General features: G+C 45.8%; 2 protein-coding genes across 2 annotated transcripts; both read left to right on the top strand.

The window, feature by feature from the left end:
• Nucleotides 1-6526: 6526 nt before the first annotated feature.
• LOC128709699 (collagen alpha-1(I) chain-like) lies at nucleotides 6527-11627 on the top strand. The gene is made up of 6 exons (XM_053804708.1): nucleotides 6527-6818; nucleotides 6991-7874; nucleotides 7944-8042; nucleotides 8107-9231; nucleotides 9296-9835; nucleotides 9900-11627. Exons 1-6 carry the CDS (start codon nucleotides 6527-6529, stop codon nucleotides 11625-11627), a joined length of 4668 nt encoding a protein of 1555 aa, XP_053660683.1.
• A 10572-nt stretch (nucleotides 11628-22199) lies between these two features.
• On the top strand, nucleotides 22200-24092 carry LOC128709158 (protein cortex-like). Its single transcript, XM_053804144.1, is given in 4 exon segments — nucleotides 22200-22343; nucleotides 22345-22570; nucleotides 23658-23777; nucleotides 23851-24092. Coding segments are annotated over 4 exon segments (732 nt in total).
• The last annotated feature ends 2554 nt before the right edge of the window (nucleotides 24093-26646 follow it).

Below are 26646 nucleotides of genomic sequence, written 5' to 3'. Positions count from 1 at the left end.
GCACAGCTTCGCTAACCACAGCTGAATCCAACTATGTGTCAACTTCACCTCCCCGAGTAAGTATTCTCCTCAACATTCTTCCAGTCAAATATTCACCAAGAATCAAACAGTGCGAACTCCTCACACCCGCTCGTTGGTTTCGGTGTTGGAAAGGAACCAACCGACGTAAAACAAAAAACAAAGCAAAACACGCAATTTGCGCTTGGAGCGATTTCTACTAATAGCTGACACAAACGCACCAACCAACGCCCGTTGACAAACGTTGTCTAAATTTCATCCGCCAACTCCACCTCGCGCACACTGTCACCGTGTGCTGCGCCGTAATGTCAGCGAAAAGGAGAACTTTTGACAGAAAGATCAGCACGAGCCTGCGTGGCATGCAGTTACGCGAGAGGTTGAAGCATGCTAATGGGTGACTGTGACACCGTGTGTACTGTGCGATGATGTCTATTGTGTTCACGCCTTTCTCCCGCGGGGCACGCACGATACAACATATGAAAAACGTGTGTATGTTTACCCAAACCGGCACCATTCTACATGCGAAACTTTTCAATGTAATTAAAAGCAGATCGTTCTCGCAATACGAGCACCACATTAATGGAAACGAGTGGCGGACGCACGGGAACACCATTACCATCCACCACCATCGCGAGGTGTTGACATTGAGTGAGCTGATGAGATTTTGACTCGATTGTCTGGCAGGCCAAATAACGAAAAAAAAAACCACTCCAACCCACAGGCAATGCAAAAACTGTCCATCCGGTGTTAAGAAGAGAAAAAAATGCTAGGCCTGTTTGAATTGGAAGCAAAGGGTCGTGTTAAAGTGTAAATTATTTCCTCTCTCGCTTCTGGCTTCCTCAAGCATGCTTATTAAGTTTTGGCAAGCATCATGAGTTTACACACGTGCTGAACAAATTGTTAGGTCTGCATGTTTAGATGACGTTTTGCGGAGGTGGTACGAAAAAGAAAACATTATACTTAATTTCGCGCGGACCACATGCGAATAAGTATCTCCCAGAATGAATACAGAAAAGAATGAATATTAATTACATAATATGAAGGGTTTATAATCAATTCAGGTATAAAAAATGTCGACACATAAATCAATAGAAAGTTTTAAAAGACGACAATATCTGTGATTTATGGAGATATCTTCGTGTCGGTTAGTCGATGATTCGTTTAGTGTCGAACATGTTAGAAAACACAAAATTATTAGAAAATTATTTATCTAAGTTGGAAAATTGAATCAAATTACAATTTCTATCTGAATAATATACCTGGATGCGTGGATAGGCGAGAATCTCTTCGAGATGCGTCGAGAAAGGAACATTCCTATGTTGCACAAAGTGTAAATAACACAAGATCACATGTTGCCTTAACTGAGTTTTACTCTTCCAAACTTCCAAACTAACAAATGCTTCTGATGTTCACGTGATGTGAGTATTTTTGAAGATATCCTTCGTTTGGTCAAATGAAGATTACAGTGAGTCGAAGAAACTATTTGAGGATATACAAAGACCATCGAGGATATCTTCGTTTTCCTTCATTGAACAATGATGATAGACAGATGATAGAAGTTTGGCTTGTTTATTTCGCTGATTTCTACTAGTAAATACGGTCAATTATTGGTTGTTCTATAAAGTATTACTTAAAATAGTAATATTTGCAAAGTTACGTACAGAATTACAGTCAATAAACCTCGACTCCCAGTAGGCGAGCAACATCTGCTAGATGTAGGTTTTAATTCTTACTCTATCAAAGTAGCGAAACAATGCTTTCAGCAACATGGATTTGTGAGTCTTCTTTTTCTGAATTTACAAACTTAAAATATTTGCCTGCTTATACCCCAACTCGTAAAACAACATTTGCACCCTAACACGTTCCAACACATCGTCACATTTCTCACCGAAAAGAAATCATAAACACCGAATGCAATTTCGTTCGTTCAACCACCATCCAGTATCACTGAACATCCCACAGAATGGGTTTGCCACACCGACACCCCATGACCCATCGTGTTCACCCTTTGCAGCCCACCCAGCGAGTGGAAAAGATGCCTTTCTTCGCGCGCGGTATACGCGGCAATCCCGGCGCCATTATGCTAATTTTACGATTTTACTTTCGCACATCTGGTGCCCGGAGTTCGCGCGCTAGGGCTCGCGGCAGTCCCGGTAATGATTTGTAATCGTTTGCAATTTCGTCCATTTAAAATATTTATCTGCGTGTTGGAGAAACCATTGCTGTTTCTGTTGCCATAGCACCCGGCGGCCAATGAAGCGATCGTGTTTTACTTTTTTTTCGTAAGGTAATTAGGCATTAGAAAGCTTGCCCGTTCATCGAAAAGGATTGTGTGCGCTCAACTAAGTTAAGCCCGTGTAGATTGCAGCACAGCGGGTTTTCATAAATTTAAATTTATTCCCCAAAATGGTACAACATCCAGCCAAACCAGATTCCCTGGCTGTTCCCAATCGCCCATATTTCCAAAAGTGTCCCGAGTTGGTTGGTTAGCGAATGGTGCTGAAAATTTATGAAGCTGCAATATTTGATGTAATTTGAATAATAACGTTTAGCTCATTGGGGCCATTTTGTCCATTTTCGATTAACTATTCGCGGTACACAATGGGCCCCCTCCCCCCCTGGTTGTCGGATCCACCAGTTGTGTACGGGTGGCCCATTTAACCACCTGCAAGCGTAGCGCAAAAACGGTTCCAGCACTAATTCCCTTTGAGCGGTTCGATTGTTGGAGCCGCGAATTTAGTCGCTATACTTAAACGGCTTACGGAACGTAACGCGCCCGCTACCACCAACCATCTGCATTTGTTTTGCTTTCCAATTAACCGCGACCGCGTTTCCACCCGGTGTTACAGGATGAGAGCATGGCGGAAAACATATTTTGTCGCTTTAAAATATCCACACCCGATGCAGATTGGAGGCAAAAACCCTTTCCACCCCGCCCGGGCCGTTCAACCATGCCGGCAAACGATTGAACTCACTTCGAGCGATTGAACTTCGATATAAATAATTTAGCGTAATTTGATAAATTAGCTATCGAATAAATATTTATAGTGCCGATGAATAATTTATCGGCACGCGATATGCGCACTTTCTAAGCGAGAGTCCTTCGCGCTCGTTGCAAATGGCTAGTATTTGTGCATACTGTTTTCGACACCATGTCGCTTTGCGGTTCGCTGCCATGCCACCACCGTCCGAAGGGTGGAAATCGAGTGGAAAACAGTTCACTTTTCATTTCGGTGAAAGTTACAAGCGTTGGTATGCAAATTTTGTTCATAATGAAACACAATGCAGGGGATGGAATATTTTAGACGTATTTGTAAACAGAACCAATCTAGACCGAGTCGGCGAACAGTACAGAGGTCTACTCAAACTTTTGTTAGGTGAAAAGTTTCCATCTGCCCATATTTTATTAGTTCCACCACAAACTACTTCCTATTTGCCACATTGTGACTGCTTTTATGCTGAAAATAAATCCGCAAGTTTGTCGCCCATTTTTCGAAATAAATTCCTCCGCCATGTCCGTTATCACTCTAATCGGGTATCGGTTAACTTCATTACATGACAGTGCCGTATCGTTATCGTAACCGTCGTTCGCAACCGCCGCATCCGGTGCAATCGCAGTTTCCGTGCCAGCAGCGTTCAATTGCGCGCAACCGTCAATCCGGCTGACCCGCGTCACACGGAACCTGCCCGGTTCCGATCGGTGCTCTGATACCGCAGCGGATGACGGCTCATGGCTGACGGTATCCATTGATATCTCGGTTTTGGTAGCCCTTTGAAGCACCAGCCGAACCCACCTCCCGGCGGCAATAATATGTGTGGAGAGCCTCTGTTGTTCTGTTAGTACAGACCAACCCGTCGATTCGGTGACGTACGACGGTGCAACGACGACGGGAATGGGACCCGGACGACAACGAAAATGAAGCCGTTTATTAAAGCGTTTGATGTTGTTTCAACTATAATGTGCGTATTAATTTCCACCGTCCTCGGCCCGGTAATGCTGGGCTGGTGCAGGGTTTTTGGTCCGGTACTTATGAGGCGCTTAAGGAGGAAACGTAATTTCGGGATACAGAGTAGTTGAGTGAATGGAAATAGATATGTACACGCCGTCCACTATGCGCGTATGTATGTGTGTGTGTGTGTGTTGACGGTGAGAACAAACAAAAACGGAAGCAGTACAAGGGTGCGGACCCGTTCCCTGCTAGTTTGTCGTTTATTACACAGCATCACTCTTCCTGTGTTGGAAACGAAGCAAAACATTACACGACTGAAGCTTCCAATGTGTTCATCATCATCAGCAGTACCCAATGGTACGGATGGGGCTCGATAACTGGCAGTCGAATGATGGTGGATTTTGGCGAATCGTTGAAACAGCATGTCATTGAGCGACTAAACCGTTTCCATATTTGTATAGCGTTCATAAAAGGATCTTTGTATCCATTCCAGGATCGGCTGTTTGCAAGCATAACAGGATTGGCCATTTTCTACTTAAAAGTTTATAAACTAGAAAATAGGTAGAGTTTCATTTTCACATGTTTTAACAATTAAACATGTCATTCCAGCGATTTGAATTTTTATCGGTTGATATATAAAATTAGTTGAATTCCAGTAGAAATATGTTCTGAAATACCAATACTGCCTTGCGATGGAGACCCATATCCGATGACAATCTAAGTTATTGAACGTTTTTGAAACTCGTCTAAACTTCAAGATATGTCTGCTTCTATAGGAAAGATCGATAGGATCACAAGCACTCTTGATTTTTAAGTGACTTGCCCGATGAACATCACCTATCCAGGTCAGCACACCACTCCACAAAACTATCTGTGAGGTAATTCTTAAAATTACATTTAGGATTGTAGAAGATGTCACCGTCTTTGCAGGTACATTCATTGTAGTATCCTCCCGAGCACTCCAAATATATGTTCTCCAGTACTTTTAGAGTTTTGGAAACATTTAACTATTGCAACTTCACAAACTTCAAACTTCTTCAAAACACTATCTTTGGAGTATAATTATCACCGAGGGCGAGAGATTAGTAATATTGACATATTTCCAATCAAACCAAACCCACCTCCATCGAAGATGCGCAAGAACGATCGCACAATACTATCGTTTTTATGATTCAAAATAGCCATTTAATAAGTTTGATGATTAAAAAAATCTCAGACTCGGCAGAAACGCACTAATCACAACACAATATTCGCATACACACCACATGGATCGATCGTATGTAAATAATAATCAATAGCGCCATCTGGTGTGATCTTCATCATATTTCCCTCACTGACCATCGAACCGTACAATGTCATACGACTTCGCATCGTCGTGCAATTAGAATTAATCGCTTCCTTCACAGTTCCTTCATTCCACCCGTTCCACCTCCCTTTCCGTGCTCCACTTGCAATCTGTATTGAATGTGCACAAACTATGATTTAATTCTTTCACCCATTTTCTGCCGCGAACTAGAAAACCATCTGCACTGAGGGACGTACCACTGTGTGATGTGTGTGCGAGCTCGCGCGACGATACTCTTGTTAAAGTAATTAAAATGCGTTCTTGAATCGGCCACGTTTCTTCACTAGCTCCAAGTCTCGCACAAGCACCGCAAGAAGTTTGTTCGCGCTAACAACGGACGAGATCTCCTCTAACATATGTGGTGCGATCGCTGGCTCGTACTGTTGGGACTGATCTCGTAGTATAAAAAGATCACCAAATTCAGCCAAAAGTTCAGTTGTTCGGGTGGTGTTATCATGTGCACACTGGAAGCTGGTCCCACCCCAAGTGCCTAAGTGTCGGAAGAAAGTGCGTGAAGTAATCCTGTGTATCTGAGGAGCGGATACAGTGGTGTACGGCCCACTGAATGTACTTGGTGGGACTTACTCTGAAGTAAGTTGGATTGTTTAATTGTGTGTGTAAGCGTCTGAGTGCGTGCGTGTTTGCGATTGTCAGTGTTATACTCAGACGTCAAGGACTTCCTCATAATATCGTTTGCAAAAAAAAACCTCTCTCCAACTGCGCGTAACACGAATGTTGTCAGTGTTTTACATATTTCTAAGTTCTATTTCGGTGTTTATTTTATCGTCAACCAGCCACCAAGTGCTGATAGCGCGCCAAGCGACAACGTGTGGATGATGTGAAATTGAAATTAGACCACGCGTTACTGGTGCAGTGTACCAATTTGATAGTGACTCAAAATTGGGGCCTCAAGAGCCGTCAAATTTTTCCGGGCCCCATCTTAATAATGCCTTAGGAACGGATTCTTATCAGCGCTTGAAAGTAACCCGGTGGCTGTGCTGTTGCTTCTGTTGCATACGCGGTCATTCAATGTAGTATAGTGGCGCTCTTGTGATCGTTTAGTTCAGTTTGTTCAATGTACTAATTGATCGTTTCGTGTGTTCTACCTACGCTTTGAACCTTTTTCTCAGAATATCCGAAAGGAAGCGGACAGCGAACATGTGCTAGGGGAGAGTCCAAAAAACCCGAACGGAGGATAAGCCCACGCACCACCATGAAGTTCCGTCTCGGACGTCCGCTACTTCTGGCGGTGTTCTTTATCATAGTGATATTCGCGGATCAGATACGATGCGACGAAGAACCGGCAACTGCATCGGTCAAACCGGTGAAAAGGAAGTCCAAAAAGAGCAAATCGAAAAAGCTGGCTACGAAGAACCTGAAAAAAGTGCGCCCGGATCGTCCCCAAGCCGATCGGCCTCAAGCACAAGCACCAGAATACGATTCAGCGTACGATTATGGGGAGAACTACGACTACGGAACGGATCCCGATTATGATGGTGAGAATGGTAAGTATGCCTGCGAGGGGATAGCAAATGATTATCATATGCTCCATCACTTAATGTGCTGTATGCTAGATGAATTAAACTCGAAGATCGCTTTGCCAGCTGTGCGTGGACGTGCGATCTTCACACAGATTAGCGGTTATGGTGTAATGATTTGACGGTTTTCTTTCCATAGGCACTCGCACTCCAGATGCTGGCTTCCGTCAACCAGATGACGAGATTCCTCGCGTCTCGACGACCACCACCACCACGCGGGCACCCGAGCCAGAACCGATTGTACAACCCTTCACCTGCCATCACGAGGGCAAGTGGTACCGGGAAGGGGAAGCGTTCCAGTCCGGCTATAAAGGTTGTGCCACGTGTCGCTGTAGAAATGGTTCAATACAATGTGACGAGGCAGACTGCCCACGGGTCATCCCGACTACAACTACCACAACCACTACAACGACCACAGAGAAACCGGAGTTCGATGCATCGGCTGTTGGTAATCGTCTGCCAGCAGCTCCTTCCGGTGAACCGGGTGTACCTGGAGAAGCGGGACAACCGGGCATACCGGGTACTCCTGGTATTCCTGGACCGCCAGGACCTCCGGGTCCAGCACCAGATCTGACATTCTACACACAACAGATGCAAGAAACCATGGGCGGAGCAGATAAAGGCCCTGGCCCAGAAAACTTCCAGTTCATGCAAGCACAGGTCGGTCCCGTTGGTCCACGAGGTCCACCCGGCCCAACTGGTACAACAGGACCGCAAGGATTCCAAGGTTCGCGGGGTGAACCTGGTGAAACAGGACCGCCCGGTGTCGGTGGACCACCCGGGCCACGTGGATTACCCGGACCTCCCGGTAAAGATGGTGCCGCGGGTGATGATGGCGAAGTTGGACCACAAGGTCCTGTTGGATTGTCGGGACCGCGAGGATTGCCGGGTATGCCCGGAGTCCCGGGTCTGAAAGGTCATCAGGGTCTACCTGGACCCGAAGGTATGAAAGGCGAATCTGGAGCTGTGGGAGAAAAGGGATCTGTTGGAGCTACAGGACCAGCAGGAGTTCCTGGAGCAGTGGTGCGTACAAATCCTTAATGATACCGATGAGTGTTTCGAGATGTTTTAATATTTTACTTGCTTTCACAGGGAGCTGCAGGACCGAGAGGAGAAAGAGGACGTGAAGGTCCTCCGGGACCAGCTGGTTTAAGAGGCATTGATGGAATTGCTGGACCTCCTGGACCACCAGTAAGGCATTATTATGATTTAAAAATATACACCCTGGTTTTACTTTGTAATGTTACGCTTTCAGGGTCCCGTTGGGAAACAAGGTCCGCCTGGCTTTCCCGGAAGCAATGGAGCAAAGGGAGACATGGGTGGAGCCGGCCCGAAGGGTAGCCAGGGTCCGCAAGGTCCCCGGGGTGAATCCGGCCGTCCAGGACAACCGGGAGAACCAGGCCTGAATGGTCCACCGGGTAAAGACGGAGTATCTGGAGAAAAAGGAAGTCCCGGTTCGCCTGGAATAGCGGGTCCTCCTGGATTCCCTGGTCCACGAGGCGCACCGGGTGCCAATGGAAGTCCGGGAGATGCAGGCTCGAAAGGTGAACCAGGGCTCCCGGGTGAGCGAGGATATAAAGGAGAAGCAGGTATTAAAGGAGAAGGTGGCATGCCCGGCCCGCGTGGTCTGCCGGGAGCAGTTGGCCCGGAAGGAAAGCGGGGCAAACGAGGCATGAAGGGACCTACGGGTCTTCCGGGACCACAGGGAGAACGTGGTTTACCAGGATCTCCTGGACTACCCGGCCCCGACGGAGCTCAGGGTGTTAAGGGACAGTCCGGAGATCGCGGTGCGATGGGTCCTCAGGGCCCGAAGGGATCCAGTGGTGATCCGGGACCACCAGGAGCACCAGGCATGCAAGGTTTACGAGGACAACCGGGGCGACCGGGTGCACAGGGAAAGGCTGGTACACCTGGGGAACGCGGATTGCCCGGTGCAGACGGTAAAGTAGGTGAACCGGGAACTCAAGGTTTACAAGGATTGCCCGGTCCGATGGGATTACCCGGTGATAAGGGATTCACAGGTGAACCTGGAAAAGACGGAGACATTGGACCTCCTGGGCCAGTTGGACCGAGAGGAGACGCCGGTAAGGATGGACCCCCAGGAATATCAGGACCTCCAGGTCCTCCCGGAAATGACGGTGATAGAGGCCCGCCCGGTACACCTGGTCCCAGAGGATTCCAAGGCCTTCCGGGTACATCAGGTAATCCTGGAGCGCAAGGAAAAGATGGACAGAATGGACCACCCGGACCTCCCGGTCCCGCGGGCCAACCTGGTATTCGTGGTGAGCGAGGATTCCCCGGAGAACGAGGACCGGTAGGAACGCCAGGAACACCAGGTCTGCGAGGAGAACCAGGAGCGCAAGGTAACGATGGACCACCGGTAAGTTCAGTATTCTAAAATCTGCTCTTCAACGTATACAAAAAGTTTTTTATTCCTGTTACAGGGATCTCCGGGACCGAATGGTATGAAAGGACATCAAGGTGCTCCTGGTATGGTGGGACTCCCAGGCTTGCGTGGCCCAGCAGGCCCAGCAGGAGACAAAGGAGAACGTGGAAGCTCTGGACCACCCGGACCAGAGGGACCTGCTGGACGTGTCGGAGAACGAGGTCTTCAGGGCCCGCTGGGTCCTCCAGGACCCCCAGGAGAACCGGCTGAGAAGGGAGAACCTGGCACTCCAGGAATTCCTGGAGAACCTGGAGCACCTGGAGCGGTTGGCGAACGAGGTGCAGTTGGTCCGCAAGGTCTGCAAGGATTCCCGGGGCCTCAGGGCCCTAGCGGAACTCCGGGAGCGAAGGGTGATCGCGGAAACATGGGCCTCAAGGGTGAACAAGGTAACTCTGGTCTGCCAGGTGTGCCCGGTGAACCTGGACCACAAGGATTGATCGGCTTGACTGGCTCTAAGGGAGCACGCGGGGAACCGGGATTGCGCGGAGAAACGGGACCAATGGGAACACCAGGACGTCCAGGAGATCAAGGACCGATTGTAAGGATTATATACTGCTTTGAGGCAATTGTGAATGCTCGCTCACGATTAATTCCTCTTTCAGGGTCAAACGGGCAATCCAGGTGCACCAGGAACAGCGGGAATGCCTGGTCTGAAAGGAAATCCGGGAGATACTGGTCGACCTGGAAACGCAGGGCCACCTGGCATGCCTGGACAGCAAGGCGCAGAAGGAATTAAAGGCGAAGCGGGCAGCGATGGACCTCCGGGAGCGCCAGGAAATCAGGGTCCACAAGGTGTACCAGGCGATCGAGGATTACCAGGACTTCCTGGTCCGAGTGGGGCTCAAGGTTTAAGAGGAATGCGTGGAGCTGCCGGTGAGCCAGGCATCTCCGGTAAACCAGGCAACGATGGTCCGCCAGGTGCTCCTGGACTACTCGGACCTCCGGGTCCTCCGGGACCAACAGGTGACACTGGACCAGAAGGTTTGCCCGGAAAGCAAGGACCGCCTGGAATCGCTGGACGAACGGGTGATAAAGGACCGATCGGAAATCCGGGAACGCAGGGCACCTCTGGTGCACCAGGACTGCCTGGACCACCAGGACCGCAAGGTCCTCTCGGACAAACCGGTGAACGAGGACTGCGAGGAGAAAACGGGCCACAAGGTGTGGATGGTCCGCCGGGACCACGAGGCAAACCGGGTCCGCCCGGATTGGAAGGACCCAAGGGCGAGAACGGAGAACCAGGTCTCAAAGGTACCAAGGGACATCGAGGATTGATTGGTCTGCAAGGATTGCCTGGTCCAGCCGGCCCGTCAGGAGATAAGGGTAACGCAGGCAATGAAGGACCTACCGGTAAACCCGGAGAGGCCGGACCTCGTGGACCGCCTGGACGTGATGGATCGCCGGGACTGCAGGGAATGCTCGGTTCGGCTGGTCCCCGTGGTCCACCTGGAAATGATGGTAAAAATGGACAGCCTGGACAGCCTGGACCGCCGGGCCCTCCTGGACCTCCGGGTGATGGAGTCGGATATGATGCGGCCGCTCTGGCTGCTCTGCTTGGCCATGGTCAGATGAGCAACACCAAGGGTCCAGATCCGAACATGGGCGATGAACCGATGAATCTTGGCCGAGTGTTCGAACTAACCGACGAGGAACGCCAAAAGCTTGTTGAGAATGCGTACGAAAAACTGAAGTCTGCCTTTGCTACCTTCAAGAAACCGGATGGTAAGCAGACTTCCCCAGCAAAGACCTGCCGGGATCTGTTCGCTGCACACCCTGAGTTTACTTCTGGACATTACTGGATTGATCCGAATGAAGGTGACGCTCGGGACTCGATTCTAGTATACTGTGATGCCGAAAAGAAGGCTTCTTGCATACTCCCACAGCCCCTCCGTACCAAAGAACTTTATTACGACGGTGAAGAGCAGGAGGTTTGGCTGGGCGAACTGAAGGAAGGCATGAAGATAAGCTACAAGTCGGACAGTAATCAGATCGGGTTCCTTCAGCTACTCTCAGCAAGCGCGTCCCAGAACGTTACCTATCACTGCCGAAACAGTGTGGCTTACTACAACAAGGACAAGAACAGCTACAGGCAGAGTCTGAAATTCCTTGCCTGGAACGATGCGGAACTAACGGCCCGGGGTCCCCAGCGACTGCGGTACGAAGCTCTGCAAGATGACTGTCAGCATCGAACGGCACACTACAGCCAGTCTGTGTTGAGCTACAGTACCGACAAACCGATGCGCTTGCCGATTATCGACATTGCGATCCGTGACGTTGGTGAGGCACATCAACAGTTCTGGATCGAGGTTGGAGCCGTGTGCTTCCAGTGAGCAAGACAGAAAGCAACGGGGAGAAAGTATATCCGGGTTGCGGAAAAAACTGGTATAGCAACAAAGATACGAGTGGCGAGGTTGGTTATGAAGCGATTGTGATGACTAATTCCTTAGGGAACAGGGACGTCGATTCCTCTTCGTGCTTTATACTCCGCAGCAGACGCAACGAGGATCCTGCAACAATACCATCTTCGTGGGAGAGATCATTGCCTTTTCTGCAGGAGTAAGCAAGCGCGTGCGCGTGTATGTGTGTGTGTACAAAAAAATGGAGTAATAAAATAATTTAGTAGTAACGTGATTTTGCAGGAGTGTATTTAGTTTGGTTGAAGCATTCCGGTTCAAGAACAATTGATGTAATTTGTTAGACAGACACACATAGACTGTTAAAAAATGTTTTAACAACTGTTAGACGATATGAAAATCTATGATTTCAAACCCGACAGAAAAGTAAGTACCGCTGTACAAAAACCACTGTAACGATTCAAAAGCGACATCTACCTTTCATTCCAAAAAGCATTAAGTATTATATGCAACTGAAATATTTCACTAAACGTTTCACGAATCATTTGTGATATACGGATTTGCTGTGAAATATTTCAGTACAATCATCATTTTTGCATGAGCCTTCTTAATACTTTGGTCGTTGTTAATGTAAATGCTGTTTATAGTAAAAAAATATTTAGAGCAAATAAGTGAAATATTCAATAATGATTTTGAAATAACAAATTTGACATAAATTAAGCACTCAATAATTCAAAATCGTGCTTCATTGATCAGGAGAAAAAAAGGCCTTAGAAGTTGGTCCAAAATACGATACGAGTACGTTAAGGCATCTTCTCAGAGATGAGATAAGATAAGATATAAAAGAAACCATGACACAACAATCTGTCGAATTCTGGAAGCTGGTGATCGTGCAACAAACTGCGCAACATTGTCCATCGAAGGAAAGGAAGCCGTACGGAGGCATGAACGTGTAATGGAATTATAATTTATCATTACACACACGAAATGGACAGTTATGTTACGATTCTGAGGAGGACCGTCGTGCGCTACCCTCGAGGCTGATTGGGGAACGAAGATCTCGGCATGATGTCTCCCGATGTGCAGTGGTACATCATGAGAAAACATTTCCGACGCAGCAAAGCCACGGCTAAGAAAAGTGTTACTGTGTTGTTGTACCACGGGGTCCAGCTTCTGGATGTGACGGCGATTAATCTCGGATCAAACACGGATGCGCAAGAACTGGCTGTACGACCTCACGCAACGTTGCCATCGGGGTGTCTCTGCTGGCCGCGATGTGCTGGTTGTCTAATTATTATCTCCCACGGGTTTGCCGTTGCCTTATTATCATTCCGATGATCGTTGGAGGTTGGAGAACTGTAGCATGACAACTGGCTAGTGACACGGGATGTTGTCCAACGGAGACCACCACACAAGCGTGTGTAGTTGGGGGTCTTAGTTTGCTACATGGTCATACGGTGCATTCAGTAGCACCAGGGCAAACATAGCCAAGATGAGCATCGAGGTGCGATCCGAGCAAAGTGCATACAAATTGAGCAGCGAACGTGTGATCACTTCTTTTCATCCTCCAAGTCAGTGGAGTTGACTGGCGCGGAGAACGTTTACGAGGAGGCACCTGAGATAACCAAAATCAGTGATCTTATCTCGACGCGAACAATGAGCGAATGCTACAGATGTGATATAAATTTGCATATCAGATTGTCTAAAGGGATCTTTGGAACGACCAATCGGACGGATTGGTGGAAAGTAAAACACATTGTGGAGAAACAATGTCAATGGGCAGATGAGCAATTACATGTCTTATTGACTTGAACGAGGAGATTCATAGGTGTCCATTGAGAAAACATCCTGAATTCGTAGCTCCAGATGTTTGTGTTTGTGGACATGGTTCTTGGAAATATGACTACTTTTCCCTTGTTTCATAGAAAACCTCCACTTCTTCTCAAAGCAACTCGTTACAACACGACGACAGCTGTGCAAACAGTCGTGAACTTCCATTTAATGGCACCTGTTTCGATCCCTCCCAGTCTTTCTGGAGCTCGAACGGCCACGGAACTACAGGCAAACCCCTCACCAGTCTTTCAATTGCCAAACATATCACCACCATGAATCATACAAATCCACCACAACAGTCCTACGACGGGGAACGACGGTGTTTCGGACTGCTCTCGGCATCCACAACGGAATCCACGGTCGCACAGTAAGGTGCAAATGGGCATGTTTTCGTGTGGGCCGAAACATATCATCAAGATAGGCGGTGTGACTAGGTCTCTAACTGTGGAAAGATTACCAAACACATTCCACCAGTGTTTGCATTGGTCAGATTTATGCACACCGTGGTACACCATAGCTGACTCCCGAGTAACTTCCATTTACTTTCGAGGGAGAGAAGTTATAGTTTTTGGGATAACAAAGGTACGACTTCTGGAATGGAATGCGTTGTTGGTGCACCTTTGCACCAGTCCAGAAGGGATGTTGTTATGTTGCAATCACACAGTTGCAAATCTGCTCGAATCAACAGCAAAATCGACTACAGGCAGGAAATTTCTTGAATAAATAGTTTAAAGAAGAGTGCACTCCCAACATTTTACAGTCCAACAGAACAAACTCCTCCATTATATAATCCAGCCATTCATTATTTGCTTTTCAAATAACTATAAAAAGGACTTTCACCATGTCTCAGCAATGGAGACTTCAAGTCAAAGCAACGATAATTGTGCAATTATGGGCCATTTTAGCAGAATAATCGGTTCGATTAATGTTTCCCTGGTTATCAAATGAGAATTCCTATCGAATCTCATGGATTATGCAGATTCAAAGACGTCCATCTATTTGATTCACAACATCATCGTCGTGTGTGACCAAACACCGCTCCAGGAAGCCGACGATGATAAGCTAATTTTTATTATTATACGCAATTACTATTTTTCAGCTACGAATCGTTGGCTCCGTTTCAACTTCTGGTCGGCAAGAGCCCGGTGACAAGATTGAGGAGCAGCTTAATGTGCAACGAATTGGACCTTTGAGCATTGCATTACTCACTGAGCAGAAGCTCGATACGATGGACCAATCTGCTAGTGGTTTGTTTAGATCTGAAGCTCGATTCAATCAATTCGAACCAATTCCTTCTCAGCTGGCAGTCAACTCCGTTTAAGACATGACAGTTTGGGACGGTTGCACTGGCTGTCGGGCGGTTAGATCGTGTGTTCGACTCGGGCAGTGCAATAAACGACCACCAGAAGCACTCAGCTGGCGCAAAGTTTATGCATCCGAGTGACATAATAATTAGCGCCGCTACCAACCAACCGACGGCGACGGATTCGCGACGAACGACGATTGCGCTCACGATTTGTGCGAGATATCACACAGGAATGGGATCGTTAATTATTGTAATTGTGTACTGTTTATATTCTGCCCAGCTTCCAAAGCCACAATTAGCAGGGGGTTTACGATGCAGCGGGCGCGCGTTGGGAAATAATTTGTTGGTACCGAGTGAGTTGCAGGCAGAAAAAAGACTCCTTTTTCATGTGTAACACATTTTATTAACCTAAATACTTACACTAAAAATATGTCTGCAAGATGCACACAAACGAACGATAAAAAAGACATCGCGTGCCTTTCGCGAGCGACCCGATCGCGATTTCATTTCAATAATGGACTGTTTGTTTTATGAAACATCGCGCTGGGTCGGTATCAAGCTGATCGGATCGCGACTTGAGCGCTTCGGGTGCAGACGACGACCCAGCTCAGCTCACTTTGGGGGGTCTTCTACTGGACTGCTACTGGAAGACGTCCCATCGATTCGAAACAACTCCAGACTTTTCGTTCGTGCCATTTTATAACATTTGTATTTAAATTAGCTTGTATCTGTTTCAATTCCCCGGCAGCACCAAAAGCGATCTAAATATATAGAAAATAAAGAATAAACAGCCAGGGTCGTCCAGGGAATCGTTAAACTCCCTCTGTGTTGGGTCATGCTGTGGACTGTGGGTTGGAGACTTGTGTGTAATCGATTCTTCGAAGACGTAGTGGGCAGAAGCCGTTGTGGGCAATATCTCCATCATGATTTAAAACATAGACGCGAATAAAAGAGGCGAATCTAGACAAATACAGCGTAAATAGGGAGACTCGGGTTCATGCTTTCCTCGACCTGTAAGAGCCTCCGGTCACTAATGAAGCTAACGTGAACTGATAAGGCAAGAACTCCTTATGCCAAACGGGGTATAAAGTAAGTTTATTTTCCTAGTTAGGTGTGGTTTGCAGCAATGCTATTGATTCCATTACCATTATAATGCTGAAAGCTCTTACATTCAGCTGGCGAGCAATAATGCATTAAGTCTTATCAAATGATACATTTTATACGCCATGGAATGCAGTAAGGAACGTTTGCAAATCCAGTACAGCATAGTTTACACCACAATTAAGCATTATCAATACTTAATGTTCATCCCCTGAAGCTGGTCTGCCTTCCGGGAGTAAAAGCTCATTGTAAACCTCCACATTCAGACGCTCGTTTTCCGCTTCGCTTGCCTTTCTTCGGGCAAAGGAATGCATTGGAGGTTCAAGAATCGATCGAAAGCAAAGTGTGAAGAGTCAGCAGGGGTTCGAAAGGTGTTCCCGCATGTTTCGTTCCAATGACAGTTCCGAGCAGTTGGTGAGACGGTTTCAATGATCGTTGTTGGGGATTTAACGGAAGCTTGGTCAGGTGAACGCCACGGGAAAGAATTGTGGCTGTTGATAAGATTGCTGGGCCTTGCTAAGGCCTGCGTTAAAAAATATTGCTTAGGTTTAACGATGGAAGGTTTATAAATTCCATACCATTAGAAATTATCCATTTATATTAAATCTTTTGAGATAGTTGTTCGGGCTATTTCCAAAGTAAAACTTGTCACTTGTCGATTATGAACTTCATCTACTAACCTGCATCAATAATTCTCGTATGTGATTTTTCTGCTCCATTCAACATCATTCCTAGCGGATGTTTAATTACAACAAGTAATTAAAACCCAACCACCTCGGTATATTAAACAAAGCACCAGCAATAAAGTAAACCCCTGGCATAATTACAAACACGAAACGATTACGCTGGACAGACCAACTCCACCACGGGTGTGGACGAAAGGTCCAGCGACAAGAACATGCAACACAGAACAACGTTTAACATATGATAATTCGATCAGCGTTTTGCTTTGATCATTTAACGGGCGACATTTATAACATCTCTTTTTTATGATCTGCCCAGCCCGAATAGAGCATGGAAGGAGAAATCAATTACATGAAAATGATTTCTTATCTCATAAATTAGCTCTGGCACAACGAAAGCAGCAACTTTACAAGGGTGCGCACCTGTTTTATGATCTCCGCAAACAATGAATTTGAAGGAAAACTTCCGGTGGGTCGGGGAAAACAACATAAATTCAGTTAAGAGGAGAATAAACTTCGCTTTGAGATTTATAAAAGGATGAAAATAGTTAATGTTCCAGTTTTTTAGATCGAGACTTAGAGTGTGTGAGATGTTCAGGCATGTACATCGACCACGCGCCCAATGAATATTCATTACAAGAGTACATATTTCAATTGCTTATGCATTTCGTCCATGATGTACAACAACTTGTAATGAAGTTACATGAAAAGACTCTCGCAAAGAGTATCGGCAGCACTTCCAACCGCACGCAACAAGGATAAGCGACACGCGAACGCAAACAACTCTCTCACCCGGGCAGGATATCCTTTTCGATCGGTTGGGTGTTGTCTCGGGAGATGTCTTTTGCATATCTTTCAACCTGCGTTGCGTGATTTATCTCCGGACGTTCACTTGCCATCGTCAAGAGGACAAGTGAATTCGTTTCCAACGAACTCGTTTCACGCTTTCAGGTCTGGTGCGAAAGGAAAGAGAAATCAGCTGATATGTCTTGGAGGAAGGAATTGTACTGAAAAACCTGTCCCGAAATTATTGGATCGGTGTGTTTTTGCAGTGATTTTACTTCCAACACTATGAAGCGGTCTGGTCAGCCGTTGTTTACAAATTTGAAGTGAACAGCGATGAAGTCATTGCAGCACATTCTTTAATAAGATTGATCGATTGGTTCCGTTTTCGCTCGAAAGAGTTTTGTACAACAAAGCGGTTTTGTTAGTCACACGCCCGGTAGACATGAAGATACAGATTGATGTCCGGATAAATTCAGAATGGTGATTGAGAGTGAACTGATCGTTGCGTGACAATTTCTGCTCGATAAAGACCACACACATAACGAGACATAACTATTGTTACAGGTGAGAAGTTTTGATTCAAAGACAAATTAGAACCTTACAACTAAGACACTAATAATTAACTGATTATTTAAAATACTTGTACATACAAATGCGTGAGAAAAAAACGATTATTGCAAATTATTCCGGCTATTCAATGAGTAATTTATTCGAAAAATGAGATGGCATCTTGAAAACATATTCTGATAAATGATCACAGTCGGGAATAAAAAGACCAACCAGCAAAATCATGTGTTTTTGATGATACAATACTGACCACAGACAACTACTTCCCGCTCGGAAATGGAACAGGTTTTGTGGCCGGTGTTGGGAACGAGTACGGCGTTTGGTGTCGGAAATGCAACTACAACCACAAGCGTGCACCGTAATCGATTCGCATACATTTATATGACTGGTGATCGTTCGCGGTAAGCTGATGATTGTTTGCGGTAAATCGAACATTTAACAAAACCATTAACGCCTTTCAGCTGGTAGACTACCATAGCAACCGTTTCCACACACCTGACTGAGGGTCGTTGGTTCAGGACAATACTGGTCTAGGAAGAATACCAGTTTTGTTTCAATTGATGAGTCCGGTAATTACTCACCAACAGGAAAAAGTCACCCCTGTTAATTGGTTCAGCTACACAAGCGAAGGAATCCTCCAGGGTGACAGTCTTCTTTCCTCTGCTTGAATTAATTCAACAATGCGCCTCGAGAAGCATGATCGCGGAATTTCAGCTTCGATCCTTATGATATCGATATTCTTTTTCATCACCGAGTCATTGGCAAGAAATGGCATCTCGTTCTCTATTGCTGCATATGATGGAACTTGGAGTTTTTTTTCCCCTTAAACTGATCCTGCTTTTAATTAAAGGTTGTGAAGTTATGCTCGAGTGAAATAATTAGTCGCTTTTAACTACACGTTCACGCAGCTCACAGGCCGCCCTTTCGTGTTCCAAACGAGGTTTGATTTCAAAGCATAACATTCCTGCGCTAGAAGCTCGATCGAAACAGTTTTCCATCATCATCCTCGTCAGACGGTCTTTTTATCAGCTCACGTTTATCATTCGAAAGTGATCGTCGGGTCGAGTCAGTCCCAGCTCCGACACTGACAACACTCCTGGAGGCTATCTGTAGGGCTGTTCGTGCTTTCTCGGGGTGCTCTTCTATAAGCGGCAGCCGAGGACAAAAAATAGCCCGCCGATCGGTGGGTTGGCCGATAGAAGGGGTTGTTATTAAAATTCAATTTAAAAGCAGTTCCGCAAGGCACTTTAGCAATGGCATTTGCACGCCGAGGTCGCCCCAAGTCGATGGCAGTGGTCCACGATATTGGCCCCACATTCTTTCCGTTTGAGGTTTGGGCTGTGATATGGATGTGAAGCAGTAAGGTGGTAACATTTGTACTTTTTTTGTAACTTTAACAACGTGCGTTATTATTGTTTTAGTAGGTAATATGGATCTCAAACATCATACGAATTCTTAAACAATTTTCTTATGAGCGACGCTAGTTACAATTGTCTTAAGCCTTGTCTAATAACTGGATGAAATCGCCGATAAACATTTCATTATGACTTAACCTTATCCTTTTAATCTTAATTTTCTCATGGTTGTTTTGTTTCCAAAGTCTTTTTCATTCTTGTGAAACTTCGAAGATCGAAGATTTGCCTACAGCTGTCTGAAGTTACTACAACACTATAAAAGTGAACTGCGACATTCCTAAACTGCTTCTTCACACGTGCGATTTCCGTTCCCATGCCATGACTAGCTACAATGTTATCAGAGCCGGCTTCGAACTCTCATTAACTATCTCAACCTCAGTCACGATCGAAATCGATTTTTTCCCACACACGCTCGCACTGTTCGAACAACTCGATCAAACGCGATTGGCTTCCACTGCACGGAAACCGCACTCACCGGTGCATTCGCGAGGTCGCATGCACCGAGAGGAAGGTGGTTCTGGTTCGATTTTCACAGCTCTCACTTAATAACTTAATTGCCACTGTGCATCCGCTTTTGTCATCGCAACCGGAAGCTTGGGAAAGTTCCCGTTTCTTACCATGGGCGCTTACCGGCGCTATCAAAGCAGGCGTAGCGGACGTGATGCTGACCTACCCCAACCTTAAACCGGCACACCGAAGCGAACGGTGACCGTTTACAGCAAGCACTACACTATTCACTATAACAGAAAACACGGTTGCAGTAAGTCTTGGGGGAAAAAATTCTTCTCATCCGTTCTGTTTGTGCAAGCATACGCTCCTTGCATTCTTAATGGAATATTTCTTACTCTCAATTTCCCCTAGCTGTGCACGAAGGTGGACTAAAATCTGTACCCCCTTTGAACTACTCTCATTTCATTCGTGCGTTTTGATGCAGAACCTGTTCGAAATCTCGTGAACTGTTCAATATCTCTCTCGCCATGTAACGGTAACGCGGCCGACACTGCAAGACACAGGAACAATTTTGCAACACCAGCGTCAATGAACCATGCTGCAGATAACCTCTGAAGGACTCAAACCATAACATCCCTCTACATCCCTCTTTAGTGTAAATGCATTCTTATTACTTCTCACAAAATACATTTACAAGACGTTTGAAACGGAGCTCGTGCTTGGAGCGTGCGCTACAATCAGGATCAGTACACGAACGTTGAGAGTTCGAATGCAAGAGCCGACAACCGATCCCTTCCACCAGTGCATAATTTTCTCTCGCATGTACGCAAGAGAATGAAGAGAGAGAAAGAGCGCGCAAAGAGATCAAATTTCCCCTGAAATTGAGCACTTTTTTAGAATAGTCCTACTTGCTTCGGGAAGGAACCTTCGGTGGGTTCGTCGCTTAGAAATCCGAACGAAAGACTTCAACGAGCGGTAAGGTTTATTTATCACATTTTCTTCATGTAAAACGGTACCTTCGGTAATGTGTGGGATTTTGTTCGATTGATGCTTTGTTTGTGGTGTTTTAATACCATGCTATTCTGAGTTGAAATGGAGTATGTTCCGCTTTAATATATAACGTATGAAGATTATTTATGAAGCACAAACATTTAGTGACATACTTTTTATTCTCATGTAGATTGTTGATTTTAATGTTCTTATGATTGTTGATACAAAAAACGAAACCCATGGCAAAGCTGAAATAGTTGTATGTATATTTGGATTTTAGAAACTCGGATGGCGAATTGGTGCATTTTTAACAAAGATCGCTTAGCTGACTCAACTTCCATTCACTGTATATCTTTGTTCACAATTTTCACTACACCATGACACATTATTCAATAAAGTTCCCAACGCCAAGCACCTTGTCACCCGAATGGACAGGACCAACCAGTTCGGATAACGTAATTGAATAGCGCACCCGGTTCTGCTGCACACAGCATGCATAATCAATCGTAGCCCGGGAGCGGCACACTCACTCCCGTACGCGCACACATAATGAGCGTATTAAATTAAAAGCTCGCCAACGCACCCACCGCAGATAAATGGGAATCGAATCTAAAATGGACACACAAAGGGCATGGCTGTACCGATGCGTCGCTTCAAAGGGTTCCGGCTCGGTATGCAAAAATGAACCAAACCCGCGGTAGAAGCTACCGTTTGTTGTCCAACGGTTGTAATTACAGAACGCAAACAGTGAAGATTAGCTATGCCGGCTCCATTCGACCTATATCGCCCGATGCTGAATGTTATCAGGAGGACCAAAAGCCGACCGGGACCTGTGTACCAGTGGTTTCCGAACCGCTCGGGAGACATAATGTTATCATTTGAAGGTAGCTTTTACGGTTATCTTAGCGAAAAAAAAAAGAGGAATAGAGGCAGATCGGTGGGAACTTTGGTATCTGTGTTCCGAAACAGAGAGCAGGACAGCCATTACAGATCGGTAGCTAATGATCCATTACCTTTGCGATATTGTGTAGTAAAGAAGCATGGAGGGCTACCTGTCGACACAGGTTCTAAAGCGGCTTTGAGTTTGATCCTGTTAAGTATCAAAGGAGTATCGTATCGAGCTAATCACGTCTTTCACACAAGATTGCAGGTAAGAACACTTTTAAGGAAATCTTACGTTATGCTCACTTGGACTATTTGAAAGACATCTAAACGATTTTCATTGAACAGCTTTACTAAAACATCTTAAAGCCAGGAGTTCTCAAACTACTCATCCTTCTCGATGAGCCCTACCGAATTGAAGTTCTTGGACGCAGTTCTTCGATCGTCTACAAGTATCCCCCATACTTAAACAACCTGTATGACGATCCACAAAGCTTTGATCATCGCGATCAAGTTTTCCTGCGGGTCCAAGTACATGGCCACCGCGGATGATCTTGGCCAACTGTACATCTGGTACTGGAACGGTGGTCACCTTACGCCGATAACGTGTTGGGCCAGCTCGATGTGTGCCTTCTTCGACTGGCATCCGTGGCGTGAGGATGAGATTGTTATCGGTGAGTGAGGCTGTGAGGCAGTGAGGCACACACACATACCCACAAATTGACAACTCTAAAACAGGATGTTTAATTTTATTAGCCGACAGCGAACCGATCATGATCGCACTGTACCACGTACCGAGCCGCGAGGTGGTGTCGTACTATCGACGGCAGGACTGCGATTGTATCGTGACGACGCTTTCGTTCAATAAGATTTCCGGCGAGCTGGTCGTGTGCTATTCCTTCACGGGTAGGTAGTAATTAAACGTCATTACGCGATTAATCGTCGGCTCGTGTTGTAGATGGCAACAGGGGGAACGTTTTAGATTTGGAGCGTACCGAAAGTGGGATGGACTTCAATGAGGTGCTAGCGACGACGCGTGTTCCCAATGGTAGGGGTTTGATTTATTATCACAGACCTTTTCATCGCTTCATGTTTAAGGTGTCATAATCTGAACGTAGATCCTTACAAGTACCGTCAGGTGTAGTTGTTTCGGTTGACATTTTCATGGCTTTCTAGCGATCAACTTCCATATCCCGACCCAGTTAAAGGCAGGTGTAAAGTCAACAAAAAGAAAAGTCTTGAAAGATATAATGAGAAACCAGAATTATCCATCAACTTTCCTTTAAGTTATCACTTTCATTCAATGAGTAATACACCATTTTCAGAGGCGCTGTGCAAGTGATGTTACTGACACTCATTGAATTGCTACAAAGTAACAAAAACCTCACGATCATTTTACAGTGATCGATTATCACTTTGGCGATAATATTGATACCCATTTGATTTAACTGTACACAACAAGTTTCCTTTCGACAAGAAAAGTCCATATTTCACTTGTTTCAGGAGTAGATTTGTTTAACAAACCCTCAGCCTACCGACACTCAAACATACCTTCTGCAACAAAAACTCATTTTGCGCAATGCACAATGTAATAAAACTAATAATCATGATCAAGTGCTCCACAAAGCTATCGAACCAAACTGGAACCCGTGCCCTCTCGTAATTATTGATATTGGTAGAGCAACTCTTAACAACCGTCCCATAAAATCGTCCCGTCCCTGTGGCCATTACGATTGGTAGCGATATGCACCGTAGGGAACGGCCATTTTACACTGGCCGTGGTTGCCCCCTGTGCTCATTTCTTCCGCGATCGCGATGAGTGCACAGGTAAGCCACTGCAGATCGAAATGGAAGCAATTTCCTCCGGCCAACATCGCTTTTAATGATACAAATTTAATAAAGCAGCAAAATGGTGGAGCAAAGGGCATCGATGCAATGTGCGCTTGGGTGCTGGATTGAATCTAATTTCTTGTTTTCCCTTCCCCGACGATAGATATGAACAAGCAGCCCGAAATACTTGTGCTCGCCTCGATGGATCGTGTGGTGGATGTGATGCGCAATCACGATGACGCCATCGTACACCTCCTGTGGAGCCCGGATGGAAAACAGCTCGGTACGCGCATGCTATTTCGCGTCGGTTTTCGGAAGTATCCATTAATTCCGTGTGTTTCTTCCAACTCTTCCAGCGAGTGTTGGATATGATGAAACGCTCACGATTTGGAACTTCTTCGGCATCTCACCGACGAACGAGTGCAAGAGAAGGAAACGGCAATGCGAAGCGATGGCCAGCAGCAGTAGCTCACGGGGTGGATCCGTTGTCGGTGGGCTAGCAGGTGGTCGGGATGTATCGCGCATCCACTCGAACCGTAACAAAGAAGCCACCTATCGCGATCTGGCCTCGAGTTTTCTTTTCAAGCCAATGCGCTGATGCACTCCCCGTAGGACTCGTAGGCCTTACTGCAGGTTCAATGAGAGCGATCGAATCCCTTGGAGGAAGCAAAGAGTCATCGAATGTGAATGGGTAATTAAATTAGAGACATAAATAATTGCACAAAAGCAGAAGGGAAATGAAGACAAGCCTTTTCCACCCACACACCACAGGCACAAGATAAGGCAATGGGTGCAGTCGAATGGAGTTGTTGCTATGCGCATGTGCAAATCCACTCATGCAGTAAATCGATCGTTTGATATCGACTGTGTCGTTAATGGTTGCTTAACTCGATACGGTGCTGTTTTACATTTGTACAGTACATTTATGTTCTTCCTTGATGAATGTCTCACATTGTAGAATCATTTAATTTTAAACAGTTCACTAGAAGTTGTTCTAACTATGCAAACTTTTATTGTGCATTTTGTTTGGGAATTCTTTTACTCCGAACAAAATATCAACAGCTCAAAATCACAATCTCGAACAAATAGTTCTTCTTTTGGGTGGATTGATTGCAGCATGTTTGAAGATCGTTTCAGAACGATTCATGCCTTCGTTTCCTCAGAATACACTGTATTGCATACGCATTCCGGTACAGTGCTTACTGTCCGTGTTCGGTCACTGTTTATGCTTCTGATAGCTGATGATTTATTGAATAGCTTCTTTAAATGCAACTGTTTCAAAGGATGCTAAACCCACCGTTCCATGCCAAGAAACGCTAAAACGAGAAACAAACGGATATCAGCATATGCGATCCTGGTCCGAAACATGATCCCTAGTTCCTACTTAATATTAATCACAAAAATAGCAATCCTCACTGTAGCCATCCACATGAAAGCTCAACCCAAACTGATATGTTTCGTACGAAACGATGGCAAAAGTTAGCCAACAGACGCACGGTACCGATCATATTATTGCTTAATATTCTTCCGCACATTATGGGTGCGTGTTAAGATCGCATAAAGCAAACCCGGTAAACAGCCCTATCCCCGCTGGTACTGCTGTTGTGCATTCCTCATGGCGATTTATCGCTCCACGCGGACTGTGCAATGGAATCAATCGATTCCGCGGAACAGGTTTACCAGTACACAAGAGGGCGTGTGACGGTCTTTTTGGTGAAGGGTAGCGCATAGCATAGCGCTTCGCATGTGTTTCGTGGACATCGGTAGTTCGCGATACGTGATCGATCGGTTGGGATCTTCCCATCGAACGTTCCGTTGTGCGCAGGTACGTTCATCTTGATTGATTTAGATTGAGCCATCACGATTCGATAGAGGCCGACGCGATACATATCGGTGCGCCTTTGAAGCGCGCTGAACCAGTTTCGGTTAAGATCCAAGCAAATGGACTACTTGATTATCTCGCAGTAGTGCAGAAATTTCCTTTTAATCATATTGTTTCGAGCAGAGAATTTACTGTCATGAGGGATAAGAATAACTAATGATGTATTAAATTAAACTCAACTATAATTCAATTCCAATCAAAAGCAACCTTAAACACAACCTTGAAAGGAACCCCCTGAAGAAATTTTCATTTAATTACCAACTCTTTATCATACGATGTGGATGATGAAAATATCTACTTATCGGACAACTTACCACCAGTCTAGTTGCCCGTCTATACACAACGCCTGTTACCAATGGTTCGTTTCCGTTACCCTTTTACCGATGCTTTCTAGTTGTAGTTTTTTTTTTGCACTGTGTAAGAAACGTCCAGCGAACACGAGTTGGGCGCGGATCGTATCGCTGATGAACGATCACCAGCAGGTACGGTACACCGTGGCACATGGACGATAGAAAAACAAAAAAACGCTCGGCAAGACCACACTTTGGAAGGCACTTGCGGAACAGCACCTGACAGAGCAACTGTTGCCCGGTTGCCTGAATTGGAAAGTGCATGTACAGAACGGAAGACGCACGGGCCATGTGGCGGGAACGCAAAGCGGCTTCGATGTGATCTTGCACCGCGGAGCGGTAGAAGGCACGAAACATTGCTACTTCCGCCCACGCCCAAAGCCTACTGCAGGTCACGATATTGACCCACCGATCCAATTTTTATCTGGTTTTACAGCCGAGCGACTGATGTCCGGCAGCTGGTCGTACAAGTTTATAAGTTTAACCGGTTCCGCGAAGGGAGCTGATAGTGATAAAAACGCAAAACAGCGATGGTGTCTTATGTGTTTAGGTTATGTTCTTACGGAGAGAAGAGGAAAAAATGAACCATCGGGAACATTTCTGCTCGTCATTGTTTTATTTTAGTGTCATTAACGATTCTGGTGCTATTTTATGGGGCTTTAATTTTAATCTTTGGACATAATGACACTGCAATTGCTTACCGTAAAGGCACATACACAACCATACGGAGATGTGTTATTGCACGCAATAAAGCATAATTGTGATGTCGATCGATTCCCAATTCCGATCTAATAAAACATTATGCCAGCAATTTTTCATCCCTATTCCTGGCGAGAACCAGAACATTCAATAAGCTATAGTACCGTCTCCGACTAGCAATAGCGTTATTTTTTTCTTTGCAATCCAACTACGACAATTAA

The sequence above is a fragment of the Anopheles marshallii genome, chromosome 2, assembly GCF_943734725.1.
Source record: "Anopheles marshallii chromosome 2, idAnoMarsDA_429_01, whole genome shotgun sequence".
NCBI lineage: Eukaryota > Metazoa > Arthropoda > Insecta > Diptera > Culicidae > Anopheles > Anopheles marshallii.
The sequence above is the reverse complement of the archived record's forward strand: the minus strand, read 5'-3'. Positions and strand labels throughout refer to the sequence as shown.

Excerpts from the sequence above, each read along its gene's own strand:
- LOC128709699 (XM_053804708.1), top strand. The coding sequence starts at position 6,527 with ATGAAGTTCCGTCTCGGACGTCCGCTACTTCTGGCGGTGTTCTTTATC. Across the intron at positions 7,875-7,943 it reads CAGGAGTTCCTGGAGCAGTG|GGAGCTGCAGGACCGAGAGG; the intron begins GTGCGTACAAAT and ends TTGCTTTCACAG. Across the intron at positions 8,043-8,106 it reads CTGGACCTCCTGGACCACCA|GGTCCCGTTGGGAAACAAGG; the intron begins GTAAGGCATTAT and ends TTACGCTTTCAG.